Source organism: Dysidea avara, chromosome 5, assembly GCF_963678975.1.
Source record: "Dysidea avara chromosome 5, odDysAvar1.4, whole genome shotgun sequence".
In the NCBI taxonomy this organism is placed as follows: Eukaryota; Metazoa; Porifera; class Demospongiae; order Dictyoceratida; family Dysideidae; genus Dysidea; species Dysidea avara.
Genome location: NC_089276.1, coordinates 21507003 through 21533564, shown reverse-complemented (window position 1 = coordinate 21533564; position 26562 = coordinate 21507003). Strand labels below are relative to the sequence as shown.

The 26562-nt window shown below is 37.1% G+C and overlaps 1 protein-coding gene across 2 annotated transcripts in view; it reads left to right on the top strand.

Moving 5' to 3' along the window:
* LOC136256190 (sushi, von Willebrand factor type A, EGF and pentraxin domain-containing protein 1-like) overlaps positions 1-26562 on the top strand; it is a 64878-nt gene that overhangs the window by 34896 nt on the left and 3420 nt on the right. For both annotated transcript variants that reach the window (XM_066049137.1, XM_066049138.1), the window contains exons 22-34: positions 1064-1249; positions 4198-4389; positions 6100-6306; positions 7150-7341; positions 7820-8017; positions 10246-10815; positions 12754-12939; positions 15513-16460; positions 16521-16688; positions 18426-18623; positions 19470-19667; positions 20483-20683; positions 22232-22438. In XM_066049137.1, coding sequence (XP_065905209.1) covers positions 1064-1249; positions 4198-4389; positions 6100-6306; positions 7150-7341; positions 7820-8017; positions 10246-10815; positions 12754-12939; positions 15513-16460; positions 16521-16688; positions 18426-18623; positions 19470-19667; positions 20483-20683; positions 22232-22438 — 3651 coding nt within the window. The remainder of the gene's footprint in view (positions 1-1063; positions 1250-4197; positions 4390-6099; positions 6307-7149; positions 7342-7819; positions 8018-10245; positions 10816-12753; positions 12940-15512; positions 16461-16520; positions 16689-18425; positions 18624-19469; positions 19668-20482; positions 20684-22231; positions 22439-26562) is intronic.

Here is a 26562-nt window from a genome sequence, read left to right as displayed (position 1 = left end):
AAATTACTAAAGTAGCTTGTGTAAAAATTTCATGTGTATTGGATTAAAAATGCCGAAGTAGTTCTAATTTAAGTGAAAGGGTGTAGAATAGCAAGATGTGTGCGCTTGTTGTTATGGGATACCTAATTTACAGGTACTAAAATGCGTCAACATGTCACAGACTAATTAAGTGACCATAATATTTCTTTTAGTGCAAAACAGACTATGTCTTGGGAAGCTTTGTACAAACTGTACAGAACACCCTTAAGCTCCATTTGATATAGCTTACAATAATCATAAACACCTTTTGCTATACTGACAATGTTACCTTTCTTGTTTCAAATCTGCATGTATAGATTTCTGCTGAATGCCATGCTGTTATAGCCACAGGAAGCCAGTCACACCCCAATACAATTTTTAGCATTGCTTGTATCTACTACAGTACAGTAAAACCACTATATTCTGGCACTCATTGGTGCTCAAAACTGTGTTCAATTGGTGAGGATGTTGGATTATTGAAGCAGAAATAGATACTGTAGATATAGTCTGTTTTGGGGTAGCAGCAGTATAGCCCGCTACGTATCATAGTTCTGTATTAGTGAATTAAGAATAACGTAAAATCTATTGTATCATTGTTACTAAGCTATACTGACATACAGTTGACCCACACATTTACTAAACAATGGTTACAAGAAAAGATTGAGATTCTGTAATAGAACAGTCAGTCACTCTGTAGTAGAACTATCATTATTACATGTCTTTCAAAAACTGTAAGTAGCTAATAATATAATAAAATCATCTAAAATTACTCTCTCAGAGTTTCTAAAATATCCCAGACACCCATAATAACATCCACATACAGCTGTTGTATGGTTCAAACCCCATTGTGTAAAATTCATTGTCAAAGTTGGCCTCCCACTTTTCAAGGTATACTCTCGCCCTACAAACTTGCTGATATAATGATATAATAGAAACTCCTTTGCATACATCTATGATATGCATTACATACACTGGCAAAAGTGGTGCAGGTGTATTAATGGCTTATTACAGAAGACATGATTTCATGACTTGTCATATCCCATAGTGTGTCCACCACTCACTGCTCCTGATAATGGAGATATTGATTGTTCACTGGGAGATGATGGAGAAGCTAATCCTGGAGACACTTGTACCTTCACATGTGATGATGGTCATGCACCAGGAGGTAGTACCAGTAGAACATGTCAAGATGATGGGAGCTGGAGTGGTACTGACACTACTTGTACAAGAGGTATGTTATTTTTGCTATACAACACATTAGCTGCTTTAATAACACAGTATACAATTGCATCTATAACTTTTGGCCTTCTGGTGTAATCTATTAGAAGTTCTTAAGTGTAGATAAATACCACAAAAAGCAAGCTGTTGTTGAGCTTAGGCCCGGCCGATTATGCCAGCACAATTTAAAGCATAATAGGTGATCTAAAGCATCAAGCATAATTCCAGCATAATAGGGACATTATTTGAAAATTTTAGTAAAATGTGCCATACATGCACCTGAAAGAAAGCAAATAATCACTGCCAATAGTATTATTAGTGCATTTCATATTTAAAAACATGTAATAATATAACTTATTAAGCCATTTCTTTGTTGGTTATTCACACTTTGCAGTAATAAGATCAAGATACGCTTATAGAGCAATCACTTACTCTAATACAGCAATCAGGAAAGGCTGATATACTTTAATAAAACAGTCAGTCCTAGCACATAATCTTGATTTTGAAAGCATAATTTTGAGCATAATAGGCTTAATTTTTTAGCAATGCTCAAAAGCATAACAGGTAAAATTTTGGGCATAATAGGCTGGGGCCTAGTTGAGCTACTTCTAAAAACGACACAGTTAATACTACCCAGGCTATAAGTATTAATTAGTCGATTTGATTTATTTTTAATCCATAAGCATTTCAATGTTATTCTGTGTATTTCATAATTCATTAACTATTTCATTATTCATTAACTACCACTATTTCATTGCTAAGTAAGCCTAGCTTTAACAACCACTTTAAACCACAAACAACACTATGAACCATCTATTAACTCTTTTATAGTTTGTCAGTAGTATCTTCTTATAAAATTTCCTTGACAATTGTAAATCCTTGAGTCTGCTCTTGTTTTCATATGTATACCAACAGGGATACACACCCCTTTGATTCAAAAGGGAACTTAATTTCTGGTAGCCTACAAGGCCTATGCTGTTGTTTTTAGTCATTACAACACCTATACAATCTATTAGGAGAGTAATTCACACCATATTTAGAGGACAGGCTTACTCATGTTTCAAACTAATGAAGTATATACCTCAGAGTGAAGCTTACCCGGCTGTAAGATTGCTATGTGGTCAGTAAAAGCATTCAAACTAGTTACTTTTAATAATAAGCATTTTTGCTCCACAAGTGAGTGTGGCATACACTACATCACTACATACGTACTTGCACACCTATGCATGCACACACGTTTGTCAGAAAACATTACCAGGAGTGCACTGACCTGGTTTAACAAAACAGTCGCCACAGAAATACAGAAAATTGAGAAATCATGCATGCACTACTGATAATCAACACCTTACACTGTCAGCAAGAAGAAGTAGGACACTGAGGAGGACAAAGGTGAGCCCATAATGCATGCATTGCACGTACTGTGATATGTGAAAATGCAGTGGTCCAGCTGGATATCAGTGAAAAACTTAAGCTCGTAGCCTTAGCCATTATCAAGTGCATGAGGGTGCCTTGATATATGTAGTATCAGACAGTACAGAAGTACTGTTTAGTAGGTAAAGTGATGTACCAGTAAAATAATCATAGATACATATTAGGATGAAAATCACTTTTACGATAAGCCTTAACTTCAAATCCAGTGATAGACTTTCACTGATGGTTGGATATTGAACTTTATTCAAAAATAATATATATTTTCTTCCTGCCTGACCACAGTTGCATGGCTATAAGCCAAATGAAGCAGTGTGCAGCCACCATTTCATGCCACAATAACAATCTCACTGCCTTTTTTTCTGATTCCGATGAGTATCTGCCTTCTGTGTTTCACCTTTCCTTTTATCTTCAATTACATGGTCCCCTATGATACTGTGGTATATTTAATTTTCTACATCGATACTTTCCTTAGAGGAGCATATTTAGATGCCACAAAACTAACATGATTTGAAGTGCTTAAAACAGTGTAGGTACGTACATTTAAACAATCACTGATCTGACCATGCCCCTAAACGATCAGAAAATGGGCCTTGCACTTAATGATCAGTGCACTCTGCAACCATGCCCCTTAATGATTTAGCTGTAGTCAACTGTGGTTTTGTTGTAAAAGCTAGAAATGGTAAACCACGTCCCTTATTCTATTATGTGGCATTCGAGACAAGCAGGGAGATTGAGATACTCTAATAAAGCAACACATGTACAACATACGTACATGTAGCTATACTGTATTGCCTCGAATTATGGCTGGTTTCATATAAACACCTGGTCCCATTTAGTCGCCGGGGATATACAGCACCATAACAAAAATAAACGCCCAGTCTCGAATAAATTCCGGGTCTCAAATAAACGTCTGGTGCAGTCATTATTTTTAACAATTCCTGGAGGTGGTATAAACAATGAAGTGAAGAACGTTTTATAGAGTTCCTTTTAAGCTTGAATCTGTGAAACATGCTGAGGGAAACATTAAGGAGAGTCCAGGAGAATACAACACCAAGGTATGAAGTTGACTCGTGAATGCTGATCAGGTATATAAATGCCGGTCTCATATAGTCGCTGGTCTCTTTTAGTAGCCAGGGTAAAAAGTTACTTGAAAGAAATAAACACCTGGGCCATAATTTGAGGCAATATGGTATGTTAAAAATTAATACAAATAATTTTAAAATGAAGTAGAGTTCCAGTGATAAAAAAGTAGTGACGGTAGCTAATACAACATAGTTATGTGGGAAATTCCCATTGGGTATTTAACAGATGGTGATAGCATGCCATTGTAGTGATTTTTCCACATAGCAATGTTGTGATAGCTACCATCATTCACTATCTCTTATTTCACTACTTTTTATCGCTGGAACCCTACTTCATTTTAAAATTAATTGTACCAGTTGAAATACATTTATATTGATACCTGACCAGTATGACCAGATGTTAAGAGCAGTGATTCATTGCCAATTGTCTTACTATTTGTATCTGTAGTTCCAGTATGTCCACCACTTACTGCTCCTGATAATGGAGATATTGATTGTTCACTGGGAGATGATGGAGAAGCTAATCCTGGAGAAACTTGTACCTTCACATGTGATGATGGTTACCAATCAGCAGGCAGCTCCATAAGAACATGTCAAGATGATGGGAACTGGAGTGGTACTGACACTACATGTATAGAAGGTATGATATTTGCAGTTGACTATTTATCAGTAAATGCAGTGTAACCTGTTAACTGTGTATTCTGGACACTTGGTAGTGGTCACAAAGTATCTGTAAAGCATGTGAACTGACATGGAAAATCAGGACACCTTGATAATCAGGACACAGATCCAAGGTGTCCTAAATCAACAGGTTTCACTGTAATAAACATATTACACAAGCCTTAAAACAATTAACTATGTGATGTTTAACTGCAGAAGAGAACTCACAGATGTTCTATATAATCATTAAGCTAATGGCCTTTAGAGCAGTTCCTTTCTTGGACTAACATGTATCATACAATAATTCCACTGTAATTTGCTTTAATCATTCAGAAGATAAATGAATGTGTACACTGCATAATATTTGGCTTGGGTTTGCTGCATATAAAAATTGCACTACATGTTATCAATTAATTAACTGTTTGCGTGAAGGCTTTACCCTTGTTCTATTCACATTTCTACATGTGATAACAACACATAACTTTGTTCGACAAACATGTATACATGTATGTACATACAACTCTTTGGGGGAGGGTAGGGTAATTGCGGTGGGGAGCAATGGGTCGAATAGGTGAAGTGTGCTATTATTGGTGGTGTGTTCCATGCTACATTGCTTATGCAAACATTACCAATGCCCCACTGTACCAACACTTCACATTAATGTGGTGGCATGGTTAACGTCTCTGTATAGACTGATGAAACAGACTATACAGAGACGTCTTGTCTGTGTGCTTGTCCGCACACAGACGTCTTGTCTGTGTGCGTCTGGTCTTGTCTGTGTGCTTTCACCAAACACACAGACAAGACCAATAAACAGTTGTGGCATGCAAACCCTACTATATAGCAATTTTGGAATTTAATCATGAAGCAGACTTATGCAACCAGGTGACAGATGGCCACATAAAGTGCTATAAATTGATCCATTGTGTTAATTCACTCCACAGAAGCTAGCCTATTAAAGTGGCAGTCACCTGGAGGTAGCAGTTTATGAAGCCTTTGAAAACTGAAATCCTCCGTCTTGCTACAAAAATCCATAAGTTACATACATCATGTAATTAGTTTTTGCATAATATTAAATGACAACTCCGTGTGTTACTGGCCAGAGCTTTGCATCAAGAAGAAGATTCTGTAAAACTTATTATAGAAGACACCCCTAAAAGTAAGTAGAGTAGTAGAGATGCCTTGTTTAAGAAAGTTTGTGTCATGTGCACGAAACTTTTGGCAGTATACATGTACTTTAGGATGGTATGCTTATAATACTTTCTGGGTTAGTTTACTCAAGTGAGGGAGATCTCTACTGTTGTGTAATATAAGTGATGTAGGCACAGGGCAGCATGTCAAGAAAGAAGTTTTTACTGCCTGTTGATGTTATAGCAGCTTTTGTTGGAGAGTAGATTTGTAGTAGAGTTTGCCTTCAATATGCCTAGAGTTTCACATAAAGTGACATTAAAAGAATATTTGCTTTCAATTCTCAACAAGCCACCACCATGAAAATTAGCATAGGAATAGTATAAAAATCGATGTGTATCACCTGGTGTTGAGTTCTTGGGCACACATGATTAGATGAGCTCACAATGGAGGTATGAAAATACACACTTCAGACCGGAAGTGCAGGTGACTGCCACCTTAACAATAATTACATCAAATATTGTTACTTTGTTAATGACTTACATGTGTATTATCTTCTCAGTAACAATAACCACATGTCCAACACTTGATGCTCCTGAGAATGGAATGATTGATTGTTCACTGGGAGATGATGGGCTCCCTACCAACCGTGACACCTGTACCTTCACATGTAATCCTGGTTTTGAATTAAATGGAAGAAAAACAAGGACATGTCGAACTCGACGTGGCCAAGGAACATGGAATGGCGACGATAACACTTGTACTCCAGGTATACATACAACTGTTACAGACCTGTAGAATTGCTTGCATTGTGTACCTGATCTAAGTATTGTACACTGTATAGTTAGTGTATATCACATTTTGTTGTTAGTATTCATCTAAACTACTAGCAAGCATTTCCAAAAAGTTTCTAAATATTATAATATTGCTGTTGAAATGAATTTTCATCAGTGGCTAGTCTATATCTCATATAAATAAGCTGGATAAGCTGGTTTAATCAACCAGTTACTGCGTTTGCCATGACATGCCTTATTGTTAGTCTTGGGTATGACATGTAATGCAATATTTGTATCTTGAGTTTTAATAGTGAATGTATATACACAACCTCCTATCCCTCCCCACACTCAAAATAATATCTGTTTTGTTTCTGGATGGAGTTATCTAGCTACTAATGCAAACAGGTTTTTAATTACCCTATGTATAGGCACCCCTATGTAGACTGTACTTTGTCTATTACTCTCCATCATCATGATCTAATGACACACTATTCAGTGTATATCATTAAGAAGTTACATTATTTTTTTGTAAATTTATGCACGATAGTAATGCATCAATACAGTTCAGATAAACTGACATACAGTATAATATGTATAGTACTTTTAAGAGATCAAACATTTCTAGACTCTTCACATATACTACTATATTTTTTTGCGTCACTTCTACCATTGCTCAATGTTATAATTATAGTGCAAGATGCAGAGTTTGAACATATAGAAATTATTGTGTTTGTAAATAAACCGGTCATATTAACCAGTATGCACAAATTACTGGCAAAAGCAATTCAAAGTTGCTGTAGATAATCAGGATGAAACTGTGATACTCATATTTATAGTTCCTCAGTGTCCACTACTTGTTGCTCCTGAAAATGGAATGATTGTTTGTTCATTTGGAGATGATGGGGTTCCTACTACCCCTGATGACAGCTGTACCTTCACATGTAATGATGGTTATGAATTACTTGGAAGCACACTCAGGAGATGCCAATCTGATTTCACTTGGGATGGTGAAGTATCAAGATGCATAAGTATGTCATTAATAATTAATGGTATATATACTCTTCACTACATCTCTCTAGAGCATTGTTTAGTTTATGTAGTTTACAGATAAGTAGCTACTGTATAAGTGTGGTCAGCCTGAATCTGACTGCATAGCTGTGTAGAGTAGGATAAAAAACTGTAATGTAAAATTCCAGCTGGTTATTTACAATACTATCCTGTAACTAAACTTTTCTTCATTATTAAACAATGACTCTTTTGTCTGCCTCATCAGTCCCTACACACCACTCTTTCCAGATCAAAAAACCCCTCTAAAATGGTAGAAAGCTTTACCATTCATTACTAGTTGAAAGAGATCAGTTATATATTGAGTGCAGCCTTCAAAATTCGGTACATAGTAATCCGCCTAATGGTGAATCATAAATTGCACCACTTGCATATAAAACTTATTATGATGTATTAAATTCATCATCTATAATGACCCTCTTAACAAATTTCTTCAAATAGAGATAGTTACATGTCCACCACTTACGGCTCCTGATAATGGAGATGTTGATTGTTCATTGGGAGATGATGGAGAAGCTAACCCTGGAGACATTTGTACCTTCACATGTGATGATGGTTATGAAGTAGGAGGAGGTAATGACAGTAGAACATGTGGAGATGATGGGAGCTGGAGTGGAACTGATGCCATATGCACAAGAGGTAAGATCATTGTTTAGCAAGTGCACAAATAATTGGAATTTTCAACTAGAGTAGAGACCATAGCACATCAATAAAAAGTACTGAAACAAGCTGGAGTAGTGCACAATATTAAATCACAGTAAAATAATAAGAAGTGTTATATCCCTACCGTGCTCTTCTTATGGTATCTTAAGCATAGTAGGGATATAACACTTCTTATTGTTTTACTGTGATTTATTATTTTTAAATTCCAAGCAACTTGTTGAAAGCATTTCGGGTTGACCTGAAAGCTTGTTTGGGCTTAGTTTTACCTATCCAGTACTACCTCATCGTTGTTAGGGAAAATTGAGGCTGTTTTTGGGTGATGCTTTATCATGGGCCACGCCTACACCTTTGTGGTCTCTACTATACAGTATTATTGTAGTGTATGATAGTAACATGCTACTGAAGGTACTGTATGTATTGCAATTGCATAGCAGAGAATTTGCATATGTGCTGGATAGTGCATATATATAATGGTTTGCTAAACATCATGTTTGCTAGTCAGACCATCACGTCGATTCTGTAGCATTCATTTTCCACACAATCCACCTCTATTACTAAGTTGCGTCAATCACTTCTGCATCATTTTCATGTAGACACTCAGTTGTGGATGAGATTGTTTAGTAAGATCTTTTATGACTCTAAAACTTGCTCACCCTTTATCTTAGCTTTAATGGCAGATAACCACAAAACAAAAGGGAAATGTATTTTCTTTCTACTATAATTAGATCCTACTGTAATTTTGTAAATAATAGTGAGTAAACAGGACAAATCACAAACTCTTCAGAAGTTGAATAAGACAACACAAGTTTTCGTAATGGCTTCAGTACGAATAAATCGCATCCAGAGTTGTACACTATGCAATTAAATCTCATATATAGTATTCTGAAGCACTTTTTCTATTGCAGCACTATTCAGAACATCCCTGTAAGCACCTCTGAAACATTAAAAGTTGATAGTCAGTGACTTACACCTTGCTTACACTAATAATATAATCATTCAAGTGTAAATTAAGTGACTTTTGATAAAAGCAACACAATCTTGTACTTCCTCCACTAGTCTATATACTGCTCAGGCATTCTTTTGTTTCTCAAGTTGCTATTCTCAAGTCACCGCAATTTTGTCAGTTTAACTGTAACAACAACTCTAGTCGTTGAGCACTATTTTAATACAAATCATTTCACCAATAAGTTTAAGTATACTGAATACAATTAAAAGTAATTGAATGTTTAATCAGTACTTCTGTAAAAGAATTTTTTTGAGATAACATAGGGTTGATGAATATTGAATATTTAAACTAAGGTTAATATTACTTGTCAGTTTAACCCGGTCAGCAGGGCTTATCTTGTTGCGAATGGGCTGCCACCGTCAACAGATGGTGGTTGTTTTGGTAGGTGTGCAGGGTTCCATGAATTCTCCTATTGATTCTCAAATAGGCCCCCTTTTCATCAATTTTACATGATGTATACAGCATGTTTTACTACAAAGGCTTGGAGGTAGGAATGCTTGGAGATTCTAACATTCTCTGAAGCCACAAGAATTTCTGCTTGCCACAATGTTCCTAATAGAAACCCTGCACTGTCAAACCCTGAGCTAGCCTCAAAGACAAGGGGGAAAAAGGGGTGGGGGATTTACTAAGCTTCCCTGCTGGGACTGTCTGTGGTGCATGCTTCACCTCCCCACACCCCCATTATTAATTTTTTTTCTCAGCAATATATTACATTAGACCCCATCCAACAATCCCTATGTGACTATCGTCTTCTAAAATACTAAGATGAGATAAAGTTGCTATATAGAGGGGAGTGGTGTGGGTGGGACAGACAAGATTCACTACGCCATGCAGCACCATGCATTCTAACACCTCTCTACGTGCCTTTTTCTTGTAACGCATGCGCAATGTTATTCTCCAATTATTGCCAACCTGTGTGCCTGCCCAATCTTCCCTCCAGTCACGGTGGAGCTTCAGGTTAGTCACTGTCATAATACACTCATGCACGCATGCTTGACTGCAACATTAATCTAGTTTAACTAGTTAAACTCCACCTATTTTTACTGTTGTAATTTAAAGGGTTGGTGTCTGAGGAATCCCAAACTCCTTTTAAATGGTCTGGATTTTTGAAGCAGCTTTATATTAATGTTTTAGAGTGTTCAGCTTACAGCACATTGTGACCATTTTATATATCTCTTGTGTTGCTATTATTTTACAGCTTGTGACAGTGCTGGAATAGACATAGTTTTTGTGCTGGATAGTTCTGGAAGTATTCGAATGGACAGATGGGAATTAATAAAGGAATTTACTGTAAATGTAGCTAATTCTCTGACAATTGGTGCAGATGATAGTCTTGTTGGAGTAATAGAATACAGTGACACTGAATCACTGCAATTTAACCTGATGGAACATACTAGTGCTGCTACTCTCATACCAGCTCTTAGAAACTTACCATTTATGGGCTATAGAACATTTACAGGAGCTGCTTTGCGACTTTTGCTATCCAGTACACAAGATGGTAGAATGGGAATAAGAGATGGACGTGCTCACATTGCTATTGTTGTAACTGATGGAAGATCTACCAATCAACGAGATACTCTAGCTGCTGCTGCAGCTCTTCATGCAGCTGATATTTATGAAGTTTATGCTGCAGGATTAGGAAATGCTGATATTAATGAACTGAATGCCATTGCTAGTGACCCATCACTTGTGTTCTTTTCAAGAGAGTTCAATTTGGACACTATCATCGAGTTGACTGATAACATCATTACAACGATCTGTAATAAAAGTTAGTTTTCTAAATAGTCTAACAACATGTGCTGCATTTATGTAAATTCCCACACCTGAGTATGGTAAAGTTTTATGCAACAGTAAAAATCAACTGTGAGTGTGCACACAGTTCTTTGGTCAATGCTGTATAGTAGCACAATGTACCCATGGCACAGCAGAACTGCATGTTGAAACATAAGAAATGAACAGGTTGTGTAGCTGCTGAAAGACTACATACAAACTACTGTGTCATTATGTATATATGCTACAAAGAATTACATTAGAGCTGTGTACTTAGTATTAATCAAAACACATGGTAGTGTGTCGTGTGTCCCCCAAGAAGCTGGTGCACCACACCCAGTGTTGCGGAAATTAATTTTTAAAAGTAACTCATTACATATTACTATTACTTGCAACTAAAACCATTTAGTTACAGTTACATTTTACCCATAAAGTATCTATAATAATGTTACACATTGTATTACTTTGTGTTCACAGCCTTAAACTGTCCTGTGTGCCACTACCACTTTATTATGTGACATGATTGTATTGTTGGACTGCGTGTGAATCTTGGTTATAATTGTATTCACAATGGGGGGAGGGGGGGTACAATAGTTTCAGCTGAAACCCCCTCTCAAAATAGCCCACCTCCCAAAGTTATTTACGATTCATGTGGATGATGATTCGTGATTGTGTGGGTGATAACATCACGAAGAGTTATACATAGTGTATTATATTAGGACTTTATCTACTGGCTAAACTTCATACTTTTGTCTTTGAAATCAGCATTACGTCATTCAACAGCAGGTAATTACCTTTTTTTTTGGTCTTCAACTTAAAGCTAGGCTGAAGTTGCAATTCCAGAGTGGAACTCCCCTTTCAAAACGTCTGGATCCGCCCCTGACAGTTATTAAAACTTCCTCAACCTGAAACCCCCTCTGAAAATTTCTAGATCCTCCACTGATTCAAGAGAAAGAAACTGGTCAATAAGCTGCTTCATTACTTCATTGTGGCTATAGGCATTACTAAATGGATTAGTAACCGGATTAGTAACTTCATTACTTGTAGTAATAAAATTACTTAATGTTATATACGTTACAGTATCTTCATTACTTAGGTAATGCATTACATTTGTAAGTAAAGTATCTTGAGTTATATTACTAGTTTTTAGCATATTTCATTATATTACTTGGTTACCACAAAATTATTATGTAACTTATTGCACAAGTAACTCATTACCCCCAGCACTGACCACGCTGGTGTGTATTAATAGCAAAAATGCAATTTTCATGCATGTGTGGCCCTGAGCTGCCTATGTTAAACAAAATGACATTTACTGTGAAAATTCCTTCAGACGTCTGCACTCCAAATTTGAACATAGTTGTTCCAGGCATTCCTGAAATATGATTCTTCAAAAAATTACCTCAATTTTTTTCCCTTCTTATTGTTCTTTTGGTGCACACTTATAAAAGCTGCCATAAAACACAATTATATTAACCAATTGCCTTGAAATTTAGCACACATACATATGGGGGATTTAAAGGAAAATATTGCTAGCTACTGTAACTGAAGGAAGGTTTTAAACTATGTGTTAATTCTTAGCATGTTTCATGTTTTGTTTTGCATACTGTAAGAAATACTACCAATGACATGACCAAGTTTGATACCCTACTCTATGTCTACATTTTTTCATGTCTGCTTTTCAGTTGCACATCAATTGCTTCATTGTCATCATTTTAACATTAACAATGACTCTAATATTTTAGCAAAATCAATGCCTTTTGCTGATAAAATCACTGATAAATTGCAAATATGCAGCAAGTCAAACTATGCTGTGGGATAATTTACCCTATGACATCCATATCTTTGGTGCAGCATAGTGGGTTGTGTTGGTGTTACATTGTTTAGCCTATAGATTGAATAATATAAATTAGAAAATTTTTGATTTTATTTATAGCATGTCCACGACTTACTGTTCCTGATAATGGAGATATTGACTGTTCACTGGGAGATGATGGAGAAGCTAATCTTGGAGACACTTGTACCTTCTCATGTGATGATGGTTATGAGCTAACTGGTAGTGTCAGTAGATCATGTCAGATTGATGAAAGTTGGAGTGGTACTGAGACTGAGTGCATATTGAGTAAGTCATTTTGTAGGTGTATCATCACACAGTTAGGGTTTTATCAGTATGCATTCAAATAATATCCATCTTGTCAACATTATCCATGTTACTTATCCACAGTAGTGCTCTCAGTTTCGATTAATGCATTGATTACTAAATTGATTGTTTGATTCTATATGTAGTGAACACCATGCATATAGCATCAGCTACACTTAATCAATACTGTATCCAGAATAGTAGTGGTAGTCTACACACCACCCAGCATAATGTTATAGTAGGTAAAGGAGAGTTGAGTAAATGACAGCAGTTGATAGGTATTCTTTTAGAGAGGTGGGCTTTCCATACAGGTGGCCATTAATAACTACCATATTGTCCAGTAAGGTGTTAACACCAAATATGCAATGTTGGCAATCAAACTGCAGTGTCAGCTGAATATGAATCCATATACATCAAAGTGCCAACAGTCTTTTTACTTGCCACTTATATATCACAGCAGTCATAGTATGTCTTAGTTTGTAACACTCATCCTTGACTTTGCTTCGACTCGTGTCAATAACCTACTCCTACTGTGGTATAACTATAACTTGTACCATGGTGCATGGGCAGATCAAAGTGTTCTGCCTTGGTATAACTAATGGTTGGTAGTTAGACCATGCATGGCTGGAAGTTTAAAACATGGACCAAATAGGTGTCAATATATAGCAGTCTATTAACACCCTGGTAAGCAAATGTATTACAGAGAATCTGATGAACTGTTTTAGGCAGATATGGTGGGGGGTTCACAACTCCTTTGAAATCTCATACAGCTTCTTTGAAATCTCAAATCTTAGCTGGTTTTGAAGTCTGAAATTTTTTTGCAAAATTCCATATATTTTACATATACTTTCGTATAATTATTCAGCATTACCTGTGCTACACCTTATGTTAGTCTGAAACTTTCGTATGGCATCTAGAGATTGAAACCTTTACTCGCAATAGTTTCCATACATTTCCGAATACTAAGTGTATTATTCTTGATGCCACAAATTTTTTTTGCTCTGAAATCTTGAAATCTTGCCATAAAATCTTTGAAATCTCGTACAGGGTTTTAATGAGTTGCAGACCCCTTGAGATATGGCATTCCATCACCTCTTCTAGCTTCAGATGCAAAGCAAGGCCGGAGCCCAGCGATTTTGAGTGGTCCGGCCATCCATGGACTGCAATGGAGGTCATACTGCTTATTGTCTGACGTGATTTTTAGATCATGTGATAATCAACTGCATGTGCTAAGCACACACAGCATGCATGCCAAGTTAGGGGGATCTGCATGGGGGCACATACTCCCCCAAGGAAAATTTTTGAAAATAGATGCTTTGAAATGGCATCTGGAAGCTATTTTACTTGCAAAGCCTCTTTCTCTTTTTTGTTACCATTAAGGATACATCCTGGTAATTTTGTACTACAGTAACAATTAATTCAATTTCATAGCTAATTTTATTTTAAAAATTTCAGTGAAAGCTTAGTTCTTTGAGATACAGAAGTCATTGGGTTTATAATTGCTAATACATGCATGACATGCTCACATGATCAATTGGCCCAATGCAGTACTAGTATCATGCAGATGTTTTGAGTGATTTAAGGACAATTAACATAGATGTAATGGCTTAGACTAATTAGAATAGTGGCTATATTCTATACCGAATGCTCTATTAAAGTATTACGATGACTGTTCTATTAGAGTATGTTATGATGACTGCTCTATTAGAGTATCTCGATCTTTTTTCAAATTCAAGTAGCTTAAAAGTGGTCCGGCCAATGCCGGACCGGCCGGACCTTGGGCTCCGGCCCTGCAAAGCATTACAAGCACTCACACAGAACACTGAACACAGCTATACTCTTTCTTTAGAATATTGCTAGGATATTTTACTTCCATGTGTTTGTTTTGCTGCTAGCTGTATCCATTCATTGAATACACTAACTGCCCATGAAGTATTCTTAGTAGTATTCTTGGGGATTACACACCTGCAAAATGTAGTCACTTCTTCAGTAATGGTACTGTTAAAGCAAGATGAAGGTGATAGTGGTTTTCTAGATTTCCCTTTCGAAAGTAACAGCCTTCTCTTCTTGAGTTCTGGTGAGGAACAAGCATTTTCTAAAGTTTCAAACTAGTTGTGTGGCTTCAGTGAAATGTGTTAATTTCAGTTTCTTTGATGGTACAAGCCAGTTATATCATGTTTACTTGTACGATATCATAGTTATTACACTCATCCTCAGCTTCGCCTCGGACTCGTGCAATAACTACAATATCATACTCCTACTGTGATATAACTAGAACTTACTGTCAACTACTTACTGCTCCTGATAATGGATAATGGCAAGTCATGGTGTCTAGTCTTGCATGGCTAGTCCACTTGCCTCACATGATACATATATCACTTTAAAACTATAAGAGACAACTTTGAAAAGAGTCTGGATTACTTAGCATGGCTTTTATAATATAATATAATAATAATATTAATAATAATATCTTATTCATTGCATCTCCAGTCACTTGCAACTAGCTCCTTTTTTAGCCCCTGTTGTATTTATTTCTTTGTATTTTCTTTTGTTAGAGGGTTGTATGTACAATGGAATTAGATATCAAAATGGAGACATCATTCAACCCAATTGTACTACAAGATGTGCTTGTGAAGGCAATGACTTTAATTGTGAATATCAAGATTGTACCCTTGATGGCTCAACTTGTACCATATATGGAGATCCTCATTACATACAATATGATGCACGACGCAAATTTGATTTCATGGGAACTTGTGAATATGTTCTCTCTCAACCATGTGTTGGTAATGACTTCATCATTGTAGGTGTAAATACCCCTGTGAACAGAAATCCACATGCTTCAGAATTACAATCAGTGAGAGTAATTGTTCCTGGTAATGTAGAAATCCAGCTAACAAGAAATAGAGCAACTGGTGGACAGATCTTCATTGATGGTGTAATGCAGGCTAACAATGGAGATGGACCAGTATATAATTCTAATGGTGTGGAAGTGTCCAGAACAGGTGGTCTTCCATTTGTGTTGCTTTCAATGAGATTCCCAGTGGGAATACTTTGGGATGGAAGACGTCGAGTGCGCATTACTGTATCTGACAGATGGCAAGGATTGCTGTGTGGATTGTGTGGCAATGACAATGGTGATCGAAGTGACGATTTTATGCTCCCTGATGGCTCAATGACAAATTCTATAAACACATTTGGAAGCAGTTGGGAATATGCCAAAAATCCTCCAGATTGTGGTGTGCTTGACCCACCTTCATCATGCCCAGCTGATATAATGCAAGAAGCACAGACACGGTGTGGAGTGCTGCGTTCAGGAATCTTTGCTGCGTGTAATGGTGATGTAGATCCAACAGACACTATTGATTCTTGCATATTTGACTTCTGCAATTGTGCAGCTGAAGACAGAGAAGAGTGTTATTGTGATGCCATTTCTAGTTATCCTACCCAATGTGCAGAAGATGGCATTGTTATTAATAACTGGAGGACTCCTACTTTCTGCCGTAAGTGTAATGTAGCATTTGCAATATCATATTAAATACTAATTGTCTGTTATAATGTAGCCATCACCTGCCCAGATGGTATGGAATATCAGCAGTGTGGTCCAGTGTGTGCTCAAACATGTCAAACTGTTAATACCGGTTGTATTGGTGGCTGTATTGATGGATGTTTCTGTCCAAGTGGGCAAGTAGTTATTGAGGGAAGATGTAGAGATGTTGATGATTGTGCAAGTAAATTAAATATTATGTGCACTTAATAAAACTATATAAATGCATGCAATATAATAATATTGGACACATTATCATGTAGTAGTTAGTTGAAACCGTTTGTCTTAAACATTTTATGTTAAAACAACACTAGTACTACTAAAGAGTAATTCATTTGTCTATTATGATGGTTTTACAACAAACTTGGGAGGACATTATTTTACTTAATGTTTTTATGACTGCCTTACAGTTAGACCAATGCTGCTAGCCAAAGTACTGTGAGCAGACTACTTCCCAGTACATTTAAAACTTTATTCATAGATATTGTATCAAGTACAGCTATGTTTGTGAACTGTTATATCAGTGGTAGTATTTAATTAAAAATTAATATTAAGGGTTTAGCATCACGAAATATAGTTTAACAGTCTGTAATAGCAATATAACAATGGCAATAAATACAGGGTACAACACAACTCTTTATACTACAACAAGAATACATATAGATACACATGTTTACAAAAGTATTATATGTAATGGGCTAGGGTGTCACATTTCAGCACAAGGGCTGGAACCCTACACCGCGTGGTTCTTCCTTATACTATTCTTATTGACGTGTTCTACATGCATACATACAAGTACACACTATACACAGCTATGTTACATCACTCCTTCCCTATAGAAGCTTGGAACTCCAAGTTTGACTGTTTCATACTAACATATACATGCATCATCACTCTTCTACTAAGCTCCTCCTGACACTTCCGTAAGTTCACACTCTACATTCTTCTCCTCAGCACATCGTATAAATACATCCAATGATATGTAGTACTTGCAGTCCTTGCTTACTCTATACAGTCCACAGTCCATCTCTCAACATTATAAACTAAATGATCAACAAGCACTAGCAGGTACCACAGACTAAACGCTTGACAGCAGAACCTCTCAATGTCCCTCCCAGATGCTAATCTGACTGCTATCCTTTCAAAGTCGTCTCCTTACATGGCCGCGCGAATTACAAGGCTTGGTCCTCTAGCTGCTCTTGTCTCTCTCTCTCCCTCTCTCTCCACTCAGCTCCTGGTTCTCCTGCAATCCAACAAGACCCAGCTGGCCTTCTTCCTAGTTGCCATTTGTCTTGGTCCCACATTTGGTCTCTATGCCAGGGGGAAATCTCACTTCAGGACTCTCCGCTACAGCATTCTTCCAGTATCTTCACCCAGAGAGCTCTCTGGATGTCTTCAGTGACTATCTTCAAAGGTATTGGTGGAAAATGTCCAACAAATGTCTTACTACTGAGCTTCTAGCTGTCATGCTAACTTCTGCTCTGTTCCTATCTCAGTAGGGCCTCAAATGTAATGGGCTGGAGTGCCCCGTTACAGTGCAAGGGCTGGAACCCTATACCACATAGTTCTTCCTTATACTATTAGTGATGCATCTACACGCATGCATACAAGTACACACTATACACAGCTATGTTACATACAACTGTGTTTAGTATTTACCTATTACAAGATAGCCATAAAACAATGTGCTATAAATACACGTATAAATTACAACCCAATTATGCATACACATGCAGTAAACAGTGTGTGTTACAGGTTTTTATCTAATTGGTGTGTGCATTATGTCACAAAGTCTATTCTTGGGGGTATTCGTTCTTACTATTAAATATTTCCCAATCTATGGTGTAGTAGTTTGAATATCCTTAAGATAATTACACCGTATGCTAAGCATACCCAGCTCAAAATTAATTTTTGTCTACAGTGATAACGTGTCCCCAACTTGTTGATACTCCTCGTAATGGAGATATTGATTGTTCACTGGGAGATGATGGACAACCTAATCCTGGAGACACTTGTACTTACACATGTAATGATGGTTATGGACTGCAAGAAGGTAGTACCACTAGAACATGTCAGAATGATGGTACCTGGAGTGGAAAAAAGCCTAGGTGTAGACGAGGTATATATATATATATAACTTTATGTCACCATTACTTTTACTCGCTATTGCATTGTAAATATTTGTATGTGTATACTTAAAGTTTTATTTATATGTAATTTAAAATTGTTACAGTTTTTTTTCCTATTTACCTTTGAAAGTACATAAAATTTGTCTTTAGTATGTATTGTGCCAAATACTTTGTACTCATGCATGCATGCAGTCAGATGAGAAAATCAATAAAGGCTATCAGTTATGTGCATATACAGTGTAAAGTGTACAAAGCATGGCACAGACACCAGTGGCACAGAAAGTAGTTGATGTGAGGGGGGACTGACCAGAGTATAGAATCTCTGGCAGCAGGGGATCTGCAGAAGTTGTAGCTATTTTAACTTTCACAATGTCTCAAAGTTCACCAAAAATAAATTATAGCAATTTTATATGTGGGTACATTTTGAAGCATTTTAACTAAAACACCAACTTTTAGTCAAAAATATTTAAAACAGGCTATTTGCAGTTAATAAAAGCCTCTTTTGGCAAAGCTTTAGCTGTTGACTTTAGGGTTAATGAACATATAGTATTTATAAGCAGTACAAAATAGCCTTTAGCTACCTGAAAACACTTGGTACTTAGGTAAGACACCAACTCTCAAGTAAGAGGTAGCTAGTTTGATTCCCACTGTAGGCAACTTTTTTCTAGTACTTTTAAGAACATGTTTTCATGAAGGCCTTGACTGCTCTATTAGAGTATTTGAGTGTTCTATTAGAGTATATTGATCTTTATCATGGCTTTCAGCCCCGCTTAAAAGGCTTAATATAAATACTACTGTACTAAGTATGCATTGTAAATTCTTATACTATTTTATAGTGTGTGGCCCTCTTACGGCTCCTGATAATGGAACAATTGATTGTTCACTGGGAAGTGATGGCATTGCTAATCCTGGAGACACTTGTACCTTCACATGTGATGATGGGCTTGAATTACGTGGCAGTGCTACGAGGGAGTGTCAGTACCAACGCCGTAAAGGGACATTATGGAGTGGCAATGAAGTCAGATGTGTACTTGGTATGCACAGAATGTTTTGTGAAGTATCTACAGTCACTACTCCTGACCAATAGTTTAACTTGTGCAAATGTACATCCTAAAAATGGCTAGTGTAATAGCCAATATAAATCTTGAAATCAAATGTGGCAGCTAAGCAATGGCTGCAACTGAAAATTTATAGACATAAGAATTTATGTGCCACTTAAAACTGTTTGCTCACATAGTTAACAAATTCACAGACATACATGCATACAATTGAATGACTCAGTTACACAAAACAATTTAAGGAATCCATTAACATGTCTACAGTCAGCTGTCTGAATTGAGATTAAAACTGTAGAAGTGTGTAGTTTGTGTTATTTGTAAGATCATTGCCATACCTCACCAACCTATCTGAAGATAGAATCATTTGCGTGCTTCTCTCAGTTAGTGTGTGGCACTTTAGTGTGATAGGCACCAGTTTGAGTTTACATGCAGTATTTAAGCATGGTGTATGTGCTTAAACAAGATGATAGGATTTTTTAGTACTTTGCAGATTGATTGGGCTAGATTACTGATTTAGAGTATACAGCTAACAACATTGTTTTTACTTCTTATTACTACATGTTCATAAAATTTAAGTATTGCTCACATACATGTTAATATAAATTCAAACTATTGGCTTACAGCACAAAAATAGGGCAACTTGATACATTTATAACTTCTGTATTTTTAGTCATTGAATAACCATCAATTTTACTGTATTATTTTTACTGACACAGTCACAATGTGATGTGTATGTATATGTACAGGTGAGTATAACATTAAATGATGCTTCATGCATATATTGCTATTAGGTCGTGTATGTTCAACACTAATGGCACCAGTAAATGGAACAATTGACTGTTCACTGGGAGATGATGGAGGTGCTACTAATGGAGACACTTGTACTGTTACATGTAATGATGGGTTTACTCTACGTGGTGATGCTACAAGAAAATGTCGAATTACACGTCGTGGGATAAGGTGGCGTGGTACTAAGGCCCGTTGTATAAAAGGTACAGTATGCATGAAACCTTAACCACCACTACATGCATTATCCTTAATTAAATACTTGCTTTAATTTTAATGTTTTATTTAGGGAATTACTTTTTCGTGCTGATGTGTATGTAAGCACACATTCTTTTATGCTAGTATACTAGTGAACCGTCTAACACACATGGTTTATTGTGTTTACAAAGTGACTGTTATGCCCACCATCTGTCAGTTTGAAGTGCTTTACTCTTCCTACTGGCATATATATGCTGTAAAAAAAACCAATTATGAAGAAGTTTGCTTATTTAACACTCATGCATCATGATTTCTTCATACACTGTTTGCGCAGACTCACCATGCATTACTGGGCTTAATAGAAAGTTTGTCTACCTGGTCATTGTTCAGTACGCTACAGCGTTGAAACCAGGTCACTACTGCTGACCCAGATGACCCACTGACCCGGATAGCAACCCGGATTAATTAAAGCCAAGGCGTGCGATAAGAGCTATGTTTCGGGTAGTCTCAAGCGAGTGAGACTATTATGTGATAACTAAGCCGGTAAGTTTATAATTTAAAATCATTCAGTGGGTTTTGGTTCCACGTAGCTACTACTGCGAGTTTACAGACAGCAATTGGGTGTGGCTTCGTGCATACCCAGTATTACAATTTCCCGATATATTGAAGTGGGTGTGGCTCACGAAAGTACTTATCCTGCTGCAAGACTTGACTATATACAACTCTTACAATAATCGATTAGTGGGCTTGCAGACAGCCAATGAACACCGTTTCGTGCTACAGACTGCACTTACTAATAAATGGGCGTGACCGAGCGTATGTTTGTAACGCGATAAGTGGTCATGGCTCACGAAAGAGCTACGCGGTAGCGTTTATAAGTTTCCAATATCGTCAAACGAACAATTTCGTTTCTCACGTGATCCAATCCAGATCAGACCCGGATAATTTGTAAACCGGTTGGACCCGGATGACCCAGAGAAAATGTGACCCGGTTGACCAAACCCGGTTTCAACGCTGGTACGCTAGTACTGAATAGTAGGGATCATGAATATAATATATGCCTAGCCTTATATGACAATTACAGTGTCAGATCACATACTAGTCAACAGTGGAACCATTTACTAAAGGAGATGACAATCAAATATATGTATATACCCTTTGAGTAGTTAGCAGTAGTCACTATGATATTCTATTTGTTATATACTATTGCATGTCATACACCACCACGTGTATGTGACTTGTTGTAGTCACTGTTATAATTAATTTTATGTAAAATACTGAACCTCTGTTGACAAGGCTTATTATGTACATGCAGTGGTGTAGGAAGCATTTTCAGCATTGGTCAGGCAAACTGTACATGATGCACAAGCCTTAATTGTTATAAGCCAGCTATCCCAAGATTTCACAAAAATATTGGTCTGTGAGTTGCTCGACCTATTCCTGCACTCCAGTGATATCGTAAATCTGAGAAATAAAATATCAAATACCCAACAATGATCATAACAGCATAGCTAGTGCTTAGATTAGCTATTAAATATCTCTTGTATGTTTAATAGTCACAAGACCCTCATGTGACCCTCTCTCTGCTCCTGATAATGGAATGATTGATTGTTCACTGGGAGGTGATGGAGTTCCTACTAATGGAGATATATGTAGATTTGCTTGCAATGATGGCTTTGAGCTAAGTGGTAGTCAATCAAGAAGGTGTCGAATCCGAAATAATAGAGGCAGATGGACTGGCAATCAAGCTACTTGCAACATGGGTATGATACAAAGTTTTGTATTATTATGTATCTACTACTATAATTATGTGTATTACTATAAGTTCAAACATAGTTTACTAATAAACTGGTGAAGTTCAGTTCCGGGGTCAGCACTATCTAGAACCTGAGTGTTCTAACAACTGACAAAGGAGTACAGTTTGTACCCACATCCAGCTCAACCCATTCTCCTAAGTATATGTGCCACAATGTGCATAGTATGTCGAATAAATATCTAGCCACAGTTTCTACAAATAACCTAAATTACTTTCAGTCAATTTGAAAAAATTTTCAACAATACTGAATTACTGTTGCTGTTTGAGTAGACATCAAGACACATGGTAGTGTGGTAGTGTGTCATGCAGCCAAGAAAGTCAGTGCACCACATCATGAGTATATTGGCAGGAACAAAGATAACAGTTTTTTCATTCATGGGTGCATAGCTCCATGGCCCCTACTCCAAATTGCAAGTTATTCTGTAGGGAGTTCAGCTACATACAGTTAATCTTATAGACAATTCAGCTACAAGCAAGTCACCCTGTAGAGAATTCAGCTACAAATATGTTGCTGTAGAGATTCAGAACATTATATGTCACACTGAAGAGAATTCAGCTATAAACAAGTCACTTTGTAGAGAGTTCAGCTACAACAAGTCACTCTGTAGAGAATTCAGCTACAAACAAATCACTGCGTAAAGGGTTCAGCTACAAAAAAAGCTACCCAGTAGAGAGTTCATCTAGATTAGCTACAAACAAGTCACTTTAAGCAATGTTCAGCTACAAGTAACTGACTCTGTAGAGAGTTCAGCTACAAACAAGTCATTCTGTAGTACAAACAAGTCACCGTGTAGCTGGAGAGTTCAGCAACCAATCAAAAAACCACTCTGTAAAGAGTTCAGCTATACAAACATGTTATAACTCTATAGAGAAAGTTATAACTCTATATTGAGATAGCTAGAAACAATTAGTCATCCAGTAGAGAGATCAGCTACAAGACATCACCTTATAGAGAGTTTAGTTACAAAGAAACCACCATGTAGAGAGTTCAGCTGCAAACATATCACCCTGTAGAGAGTGCAGCTATGAACAGATCACCCTGTAGAAAGTTCAGCTAGAAAAAGTCATCCTGTAGAGAGATCACACCTTGTAGAGAGTTCAACTACAAACAAATCACCCTGCAGATAGTTCAGCTACAAACAAGTCACCCTATAGAGAGATCAGCTAGAAGACGTTACCTTGTACATACACAGAAACCATCATATAAAGAGTTCAGCTGCAAACAAATCACCCTGTAGAAAGTTCAGCTACAGATCACCCTGTAGAGAGATCAGCTAGAAGAAATCACCTTGTAGAGAGTTCAGCTACAAAGAAACCACCATGTAGAGAGTTCAGCTGCAAACAAATCATCTGTAGAGAGTTCAGCCAGAAACAAGTTCACCCTGTAGAGAGATCAGCTAGAAAGAAGTCACCCTGTAGAGAGAGCAGCTACAAAGAAACCATCCTGTAGAGAGTTCAATTACAAACAGATAACTCTACAGAGAGTTCAGCTAGAAACAAGTCACCTTGTAGAGAGTTCAGTGACAAAGAAACCATCCTGTAGAGAGATCAGCTAGAAACAAATCACCCTGTAGAGAGATCAGCTAGAAACGAGTCACCTTGTAGAGAGTTCAGTGACAAAGAAACCATCCTGTAGAGAGATCAGATAGAAACAAATCACCCTGTAAAGAGTTTAGCTACAAACAAATCACCCTGTAGATAGATGAGCTAGAAACTAGACACAATATAGGGAATTCAATTACAAGCAAATCACCCTGTAGAGAGTTCGGCTACAAACAAATCAACCTGTAGAGAGATCAGCTAAAAACAAATCACCCTGTAGATAGATCAGCTAGAAACTAGACACAATATAGGGAATTCAGTTACAAGCAAATCACCCTGTAGAGAGTTTGGCTACAAACAAATCAACCTGTAGAGAGATCAGCTAGAGGAGGTCACCTTGTAGAGAGATCAGCTAGAAGCAAGTCACCTTGTAGAGAGTTCAGTGACAAAGAAACCATCCTGTAGAGAGATCAGCTACAAACAAAATACCTTGTAGAGACTTCAACTGCAAACAAATCAACCTGTAGAGATTTCAGTTACAAACAAATCACCCATTGTAGAGAGATCGGCTACAACCAAATCACCCTGTAGAGAGATCAGCTACAACCAAATCACCCTGTAGAGAGATCAGCTAAAAACACATCACTCTGTAGAGAGTTCAGCTACAAATAAATCACCTTGTAGAGAGTTAAGCTATACAAACAAATTACCCTGTAGAGAAATCAGCTACAAACAAATCACCTTGCAAAGAGTTCACTTACAAACAAATCTACCTGTAGAGATATCAGTTACAAACAAATCACCCACTGTAGGGAGATCAGATTACCCTGTAGAGAGTTCAGCTACAAACAAATCACCCTGTGGAAAGTTCAGGTATAAAAGTCACCCTGTAGATAGTTTTAATACAAACAAATCACCCTGTAGAGAGTTCAGCAAGATAAAAGTCACCCTGCAGAGAGATCAGGTCACCCTATAGAGAGGTCAGCTAGAAGAAGTCACCTTGTAGAGAGTTCAGCTACAAAGAACAGAGTATTCAGCTAGAAACAAGTGACCCTATAGACAGATCAACTAGAAACAAGTCATCCTGTAGAGAATTCAGCTACAAACAAATCATCCTGTAGAGATTTCAGCTACAAACAGATCATCCTGTAGATAGTTCAGCTATAGATACAAGTCACCCTGTAGTAGCAGAAGTCACCTTGTAGAGACCAGCTACAAAGAAACCATCCTGTAGAGAGTTCAACTACAAACAAATCACCCTGTAGAGAGTTCATCTATGAACAGATCACCTGTAGATAGTTCAGCTATACAAGTCACCCTTTAGAGAGATCAGCTAGAAGAAGTCACCATCTAGTGAGATCAGTTAGAAGCAAGTCACCTTGTAGAGAGTTCAGCTACAAAAAAACCATCCTGTAGAGAGTTCAGCTACAAACAAATCACCCTGTAGAGTGTTCAGCTAGATAAAAGTCATTGTATACAGAGAGATCAGGTCACCCTATAGAGAGATCAGCTAGAAGAAGTCACCTTGTAGAGAGTTCAGCTACAAAGAACACACTCTGTAGAGAGTTCAGCTAGAAACATGTTACTCTATAGAGAGATCAGCTAGAAACAAGTCATCCTGTAGAGATTTCAGTTACAAACAGATCATCCTGTAGATAGTTCAGCTAGATACAAGTCACATTGTAGATAGATCAGCTAGAGGAAGTCATCTTGTAGAGAGATAAGCTAAAACAAGTCACCTTGTAGAGAGTTCAGCTCCAAAGAACCCACTCTGTAGAAAGTTCATTGTACAAGCAAGTTACCCTATATAGAGATTAGCTAGAAAGAAGCCTGTAGAAAGCTCGGCTACAATCAAATTACCTTGCAGAGAGTTCAGTTACAAACAAACCACTATATAGAGAGATGAACTAGAAACAAGTCACCTTGTAGAGAGGTCAGCTACAAAGAAACCATCCTGTAGTTCAGCTACATTTCAAGTCACCCAATAGAGAGATCAGGTGCAAAGAAATTATCCTGTGGGGAATAATTGACATTTAATAAATATATGTATATAATTTGTATAATTACTATATAACAGAATCAAAAATAGTTGAAGTATTAAAAATTGTCTTTAAGTTCTTTTCTTCTTCCTGTGGTAAATAAAAAAAAACAACAAATTTGTTAAAAAAGCCCCAAAGCCAGCTATAGACTGGCTTTGCAATATACAAATACAAAAAGAAGTGATATCTAATCAAAAACAGCCAAGCTGTAAAAAAAAGTGCGGCCCCTAAAAAGGCCATGGTGAAAAAAGATGTGAAATCCAAGGTGGCGGCCAAGAAATGGCTGTGATGGTAGGTTAATGGCAAAAATTTTAATTACGACAATTCAGGTGAATTTGGTGCCAAATCCTAGTGGAGGAGGCAACGCAAATTCACCTGAATCGTCGTAATTAAAATTTTTGCCATTAACCTACCATCACAGCCATTTCTTGGCCGCCACCTTGGATTTCACTTTTTTTTTCACCATGGCCTTTTTAGGGGCCGCACCTTT